The following is an 8,248-nucleotide window of genomic DNA, read 5'->3' on the forward strand; positions in this document are numbered from 1 at the left end:
TATAATAGAAAAACTATAAAAACAACTAGGTGAAAGAAAATCAAAGAGGACACTAATAGATGGAGAAATATACCATGTTCATGGATTGGAAGAATCAATATAGTGAAACTGAGTATACTACCCAAAGCAATTTATAGATTCAATGCAATCCCTATCAAGCTACCAACGGTATTCTTCACAGAGCTAGAATAAATAATTTCACAATTTGTATGGAAATACAAAAAACCTCGAATAGCCAAAGCAATCTTGATAAAGAAGAATGGAACAGGAGGAATCAATCTGCCTGACTTCAGGCTCTATTACAAAGCCACAGTTATCAAGACAGTATGGTACTGGCACAAAGACAGAAATATTGATCAATGGAACAAAATAGAAAGCCCAGAAATAAATCCATGCACCTGTGGACACCTTATCTTTGACAAAGGAGGCAAGAATATACAATGAATTAAAGACAATCTCTTTAACAAGTGGTGCTGGGAAAACTGGTCAACCACTTGTAAAAGAATGAAACTAGAACACTTTCTAACACCATACACAAAAATAAACTCAAAATGGATTAAAGATCTAAACCTAAGACCAGAAATGATAAAACTCCTAGAGGAGAACATAGGCAAAACACTCTCTGACATACATCACAGCAGGATCCTCTATGACCCACCTCCCAGAATATTGGAAATAAAAGCAAAAATAAACAAATGGGACCTAATTAAACTTAAAAGCTTCTGCACATCAAAGGAAACTATTAGCAAGGTGAAAAGACAGCCTTCAGAATGGGAGAAAATAATAGCAAATGAAGCAACTGACAAACAACTTATCTCAAAAATATAGAAGCAACTCCTACAGCTCAATTCCAGAAAAATAAATGACCCAATCAAAAACTGGGCCAAAGAACTAAATAGACATTTCTCCAAAGAAGACATACAGATGGCTAACAAACACATGAAAAGATGCTCAACATCACTCATTATCAGAGAAATGCAAATCAAAACCACTATGAGGTACCATTTCACACCAGTCAGAATGGCTGCGATCCAAAAGTCTACAAGTAATAAATGCTGGAGAGGGTGTGGAGAAAAGGGAACCCTCTTACACTGTTGGTGGGAATGCAAACTAGTACAGCCACTATGGAGAACAGTGTGGAGATTCCTTTAAAAACTGGAAATAGAACTGCCTTATGATCCAGCAATCCCACTGCTGGGCATACACACTGAGGAAACCAGAACTGAAAGAAACACATGTACCCCAATGTTCATCACAGCACTGTTTATAATAGCCAGGACATGGAAGCAACCTAGATGTCCATCAGCAGATGAATGGATAGGAAAGCTGTGGTACATATACACAATGGAGTATTACTCAGCCACTAAAAAGAATACATTTGAATCAGTTCTAATGAGGTGGATGAAACTGGAGCCTATTATACAGAGTGAAGTAAGCCAGAAAGAAAAACACCAATACAGTATACTAACGCATATATATGAAATTTAGAAAGACGGTAATGATAACCCTGTATACGAGACAGCAAAAGAGACACTGATGTATGGAACAGTCTTTTGGACTCTGTGGGAGAGGGAGAGGGTGGGATGATTTCGGAGAATGGCATTGAAACATGTATAACATCATATAGGAAACAAGTCGCCAGTCCAGGTTCGAGGCACTATACTAGATGCTTGGGGCTGGTGCACTGGGACGACCCAGAGGGATGGTATGGGGAGGGAGGAGGGAGGAGGGTTCAGGATGGGGAACACATCTATACCCATGGTGGATTCATTTTGATATATGGCAAAACCAATATAATATTGTAAAGTTTAAAAATAAACAAATGGGAAAAAAATCCTGCAAGCCTCACAGCCAAAAACAAACAAACAAAAAAACACTTAGTAATACAGCTTTCCTAAATATGTGCCTCCAGGTCTGGAGCTGTGACAGACTTGAAGGCAGGTGAATGAACTGGGTGACTTCAAAGTTCATTTCTACTCTGTTTCCAGGAAGCACGCTGAGTTCATCAGGAGACCAGCTCTCTACAAGGCTACTGAGGAAGTAACTTCTCCCAGTTCCCATACCCATAAAGCCAAAGAGTAAACAGTCTCATTCAAACAGACATAAAAATACAATGTAAGAGCTACAGAAAATGTAATATCAAAGGAAACTGAATAGGCAAGATCAACAAAAGAAAGCACAAAGGAATCAAACACTTTAATAGGCCCACTTTGCAAAGCATAAAGCAAAACTAGTCAATGACAGAATTTTATTTTCATAAGCATTAAACTCACTTCCAAACAACTTAATGTAAGGAATTACTCAGCACTGAGCACAACAAAAAGACATCATTTACCAGACAGCCTCGTACTTTCATCATCCTGTGTTCACAATGTGTCAGAGGTTCACCTGTCTCTGGCCACTACAAGCCTCTGAGCCTTGCTTTCTGGATGATGTCACCAGAAGAGTGAGCAAGTTCATGCAGGTGATCATTTCAGGGAAAGAGAAGGTTTAATCAGCAAGACTGTAAAAGTAGGAGATGACGGCTCATTAAAGCTCTCACCCAACCAACCTTAAAGGCACTGCCGGCTCTCAGTAGGGGGACTCACTGGCTTCTCTGCTCTGCTCCCCCTGTGTTCAGCAGTCTCTTTGCAACCCCGACACCTCACCTCATTCCCAGCAAGTCTGCCTGCCACCCAGCATCATCATTAGCTGTAGTGGGGATTAGAACAGAATCCTTTTCAGGAACCATAGGAGACCTGTGAATCAACAACTGGGTGGAAACAGATGGGGAGGGAGAGCAGAGGGGGAAGGAAAGAACAGTGACAGTTTCCAGTGCACCACACCAGCCTCACCTTGCAGGAACAGACTGAACACCTGTCTTCTTTCAGAGTCCACACCTGCCCGTTGCGCTTCAGCCCTCCTTCATGGGGGCAGTCACCAGAGCAGGAGGGCCCAGAGGGACAGAGGCAGTCAAAGCCCCCTGCCAGGTTGATGCAAGCAGAATCATTCCAACAGGTATGGGTTCTTAAGGCACATTCATCAATGTCTGCAAGAGAGAAAGCAGGGAGCTTTAGACTCTAGCCAAGATGATTATTAGAAAGTCAATCACTGACTGTAGCACTAGTTAACATCATTGTTTGCTTTGTGTCAAGTACTGCGCCAAGCTGTTCACATGCCTTATCTCCTTTACTCTGCAAAGTAGCTCTGTGTAGGACAATCTGTTCTTATCTCTAGTTGGGAAATGATGGAGCTGAGGCTCCTGTAAGTTAAATAGCATGCCCACTGTCATATAGCTAATAAGTGGCCAGTCTGGGACTCAAACCCATAGCTGTCAGACTCTAATTACTGAATTATTCAGTAGGAACCCTGAACTGGTTTTAGGAGATCCTCAAGAACTATACCATCCAGAGGCAATAAATACTGCTAATTCATTAACAGTGTGGAGACACCCCATTGAGATCTGGGTCGTTTAGAAAAGTTGTGAATAGATGAGCCACTGAGTAGGAACAAGTGAGCAACGAGGGCAATCCTGAGCCAATTAGACTGCCCCCAGATCTTGGGGCCAACGTTGAAAGAAAAGGAAATAATTCTTAAAGGATGCCTTGCCTAATCAAAAACTCACCTCCTTAATGACTAGCAGCAATTTTGCTCACACAAGAAAACATCTTGAGGCTACAGTTGAGGTATGGCATGAATTCTGATGAAAGACACCATATATTTTGCTGTTTTTCATTGACAGTCAAGTATGGAAGAAAAACAAATCCAGTAGCCCTCGTTGACATTCAGAGCTCTGGTGACCTTAGCATCTCAAACAGATTGCTATACATCCCTTGTTGGAGTCCTTTTCCTGAACTTATTCCTTCACAAGCCAGCAAATTTCATCTTTGAATAACTCTTTCAGAAATGTCTTCATTAAATGGAAATAAAATATATTATTTAGAAACTTCTACTTAGGTACCAGTCTGAAATCACTCAAGGAAAGTCTGCTTGATTTTTCTTATGACAATCTTTAAAGTATTTGTATTTGAAAACATTAGCCATTTGTCTATCAGGTCATTTGTCTTCTCCATTGATTAATCTACTGCCAAGCCCTTCAAATATCTTTCAGATGACAATGTTGATTTCAACATATTTTAACCAAAAGTCTGCTCGGCACCAGGGTTTTTTGCACACTGGTGCTATAAATGTTGACAGTGACTTAAAGACACTGTCTTCATGAAAGTGATGTGGAGGAACACAGCAGTATATAGAAAACTGGCAGTAGGCTACTAATTGTAGGCGTGACTCCTACCGCAGGTGAGAATAACAGTATAAGTTAACTTACTCTTCACACTAAAATCCATCTTAATTGTAGGCATTTTTTTAAGAATTAGGGAACTAAGCTGCACACAAAAAAGTGATTATAAGTGGCATTTCCCCCTTAAGTACTCAAAGTAAAAATGTGCTCAGAGACATAAAATCAATTTTACTGCTATTATTTTATGTGTGAGTGTGTGTGTGTGTGTGTGTGTGTGTGTGTGTGTGTGTGTATATATATATATATCTCAAAGTTTTTCAGAGTTCTTTTTCACAAGTCATGTCATATAATTGCAGGATGGAAATAGTTATTTTCAGTCTACAAAAGAAGGACTAAGTTACAGAGATGGCTAAGTGGTCACACCGCTGGTATGTCTTAGAGCAAAGACTGTGTTGGGTCTTACAACAGGTATACTACAGCTCTTTCCACTAAACTGTGCCAACTCAATTCCTAAAGTCTTCTTTAAGCATACTAGAGTAGTCTGTGGTTTTATCTACTTTCAACTAATTTGCCCTCTAGACATTGTAATTCTTTTTCAAGGATAAAATCTTGTATGGTCCCTTTTCAGCATTTTTAGTTGAAATTCAGAGAATATGGTATAATTAGTTTGCTAGAACTTTAAAACTCTAGTGACTTTAATAACAATCAGAAACAATGACCTATCTTCCCTTACTGACTATATGCACTATATTGGTATAAAACTTGGCTTTATAGCCACAGTGCAAAGTGGAAGATGTTAAGGAATTCCAATCATACTTCTAGAAACTAGTTCATTATAAGATTTTTTTATCTTTGTTCTACCAATTGTAGCCTCAGTCAAAACACTGACTTAATGAATAATTATTCCTCCTTTGACATTTGTGGAAATGATCCTAAATTATGCTATCTAGATTCCAAGTCAACTACATCAGACCTTAATTACTTCTTCATTACTCCTGGGTAACATGAATGACCCTATGGTGCTCCTGCCTAGAAGCCTCTCTCATCTTCCTAGTCTTTTTCCTCTAATTCTTCCCAACAAAAAGTAGCAATGAATGCAGGAGTCGGGTCACACATGTTTGAAATTAAACTCTTCCAATTAATTGGTGATTATGTACTGGTCATTTTGTACATTACACTGTGTATCCTTGGTCACATTATTTACTCTTTCTGACCTTCAATTATCAACTGTATAAAACCATATCCACCTACTCTATAGTCTTTTGAAGGTAGAAACATAGATAACATAATAAGTACTTAAAAATATTTGTTTATTTAATGAAGATAAATGATTAAGAACAACGGCAAGCCCTACCTCCTCAGTTAAGTATCTTCCAATATCATTACAGTTTAGAGTGATTATTCACCTTCTCTGAACACTCATTGCAATGATAGTTAATAGTACATGGTTTACTGTATAGATATATGCTATCTTGGAACAATACTAAAGTGATATTTTTTGCATTATTCTCACTCCTATATTTTTGCTGAAAGTAACAAAACAGTATCTTATACTTCTCTCATCACATTTATAATCTGGTTTGTAAGTCTGGAGATACAGATAGAGAGTAAATTGATGATAGCTAGCTAGCTCATCACTTATATAATCATAAAAATAAAACTCAGGTTTCTTTGAACTCAATTCTGATTTTCATATAGCTCACCAGGACTATTGCATTAGCCTCCTAGCTGGTCTATACTGACTCCAGCTACTTTTCACTCTAATTCAGTGATTTTTTGATTGTGGGCAAAATATAAATGTTTGGAGAGCTTTCCAGTCCAGGTTCGATGCACGATACTGGATGCTTGGGGCTAGTGCACTGGGATGACCCAGAGGGATGGTATGGGGAGGGAGGAGGGAGGAGGGTTCAGGATGGGGAACACATGTATACCTGTGGCGGATTCATTTTGATATTTGGCAAAACTAATACAATTATGTAAAATTTAAAAATAAAATAAAATTAAAAAAAAATAAAAGTACTGATGTTTTCTAGTGGTGGTTCACCACTAGAAATGGGCTTAATTGGTGTAATTTAGGATCTAGACATCTGGGCTCTGTTCTGCCAGAGAATCATTGCTGTAAATACCTCTACAGGGTAGGGGTGTTGTATTAAAAACCAAACCTGTTCATGTCATTTCTCTGCCACATCTCCATGGATCTCTGATGCTTCTAATAGAACATTCAATCTCCTAGCATACACATAACCCTTGATTTGGCACTTCAGTTGTTACCTTCTGTCCCTTCCCCTTTCTCTTCAAAAGCAATGGGTGACCCACAAACAGGCCATGATGTTTCCTCTGGCTGTGTCTTGGAACATGCCTTTTCTAATTATGGGATTCCTCCTCTGCCCCTCCTTATTTCTGTTTCTTAGTGTACATGTAATGGGTGGGGTGTAAATTAATTGAAAAGGTAAACTTTTCCCTTTCCTGTGTGCTATCTTTACTCTCATGCATTCTTCAAAATCCAGATCAAGCATCACCATCCCTCATTTTGTAGGATGGTCACTACTGGCATTTTAGTTTCTCTGTACCTTGCTCTGTATCCTTGCATTCATCTCTTTGGAGTTATATGTTTAATATATCCATGGTTCCATAGGTAGATGGTGAACTCATTAAGGGCAAAAACTAAATCTTTTTCCTTTTTCTCATTAGGAAGTGCAAAAGAATATACTTTGGATGTGCAATGTATTTATTTAACTTCCAGGCAAGAGTACTGGAGTGGGTTGCCATTTCCTCCTCCAGGGGATCTTTCCAACACAGGGATTGAATCTGCATCTCCTACATTGGCAGTCGAATTCTTTACCACTTCACCACCTGGGAAGTCCATTTAACTTACCTAAATCCAGGAATTTTACAGACCAATATGACTATAAAAGACTGCTTCGCCAAAAGTTAGTGTTTGGGGTGTTCGATAAGCATGAGGCATAACCACAACCCTTCTCTTCAGGGAACGCATCTTATTGTTGACTTTTCATCTGGGAAAGGTCTTGGGTCTAGTTCAAAATACAATAATACAGAAAGCAGTAACCACACTGAAATAGGAAAGCCACCTTTCCTCTTCCCTCCATATCCCAGTTTCCTTTCAAATGCTTAAGGGAACAATGGCAGAGAAAGACCCATCAACAAATCACCCCAGGAACTGTCTGGAAGATTAATTTCAACAGATCTACAATGGCAACAAAAGGATCTTTAACTTATGGTCTCCTCAAAAATACTCTCTAAATTGGCAGTTAATGCCCGGCTAGAACATGCTTTTTTAACATTTGGTTATTTTGCATTTAAGAAAGTTACAAACATATTGGCAGTGTTCTCCTCTCGTAAATTAAGAAACCTGAGCAAAAAGATGAACACACCTAGGGGTTCACAATAAAAGCAGGGTGCAAAACCTGGATTTGCTTTCACTGCTCCAGAATGAAAGGATTTCACAGTTGAATATAGGACCATATTGCCTACAGAGTTCCATGTAATTGCTTTACTTATGACACAGAAATCTAATTCTGCTTCCATGCAATTTAACAGATTTATGGAAAGCCAGATGTTAGCAATTATGGAAACTGACATTATTCATATTCTTGGTAATACAGACCTGTTTGCTCTGCACAAAGCCAACTTAATCTATTATACATATCCCAAGGCATCCAAAGGAAAGAGGCACCCTATTTACATATTGCAACTGTTGTTCTCTGCTGAGCAAACACAAAGACAGTCACCCATGATACTTACCCAAATCATCAGACAGGCCTCCAATGACAAAGAGGCAATGAAATGAAAATCAGGCAAAATATTCCATACACAAATCTATAATCATTAAAATGTACTTGTGTTTTTTTTTTCCTTATTCTAAGTAATGTCTGTCTGTGATTTCCTTTTGTTTCTCCCTGTAAATTCATTATTTAAAATGCTCCATGCTGAAACTCCAATACTTTGGCCACCTGATGCGAAGAGCTGACTCATTTGAAAAGACCCTGATGCTGGGAAAGATTGAGGGCA

General features: G+C 38.8%; 1 protein-coding gene across 1 annotated transcript in view; it reads right to left on the reverse strand.

Moving 5' to 3' along the window:
* The window catches only part of NELL1 (NEL-like 1 (chicken)), a 1,067,650-nt gene that overhangs the window by 44,707 nt on the left and 1,014,695 nt on the right, over nt 1–8,248 (reverse strand). Inside the window, exon 17 of the mRNA XM_010858409.1 lies at nt 2,835–3,028. Within this exon, the coding sequence (XP_010856711.1) occupies nt 2,835–3,028 (194 nt within the window). The remainder of the gene's footprint in view (nt 1–2,834; nt 3,029–8,248) is intronic.

Source organism: Bison bison, unplaced genomic scaffold, assembly GCF_000754665.1.
Source record: "Bison bison bison isolate TAMUID 2011002044 unplaced genomic scaffold, Bison_UMD1.0 scf7180017864388, whole genome shotgun sequence".
Lineage (NCBI taxonomy): Eukaryota > Metazoa > Chordata > Mammalia > Artiodactyla > Bovidae > Bison > Bison bison.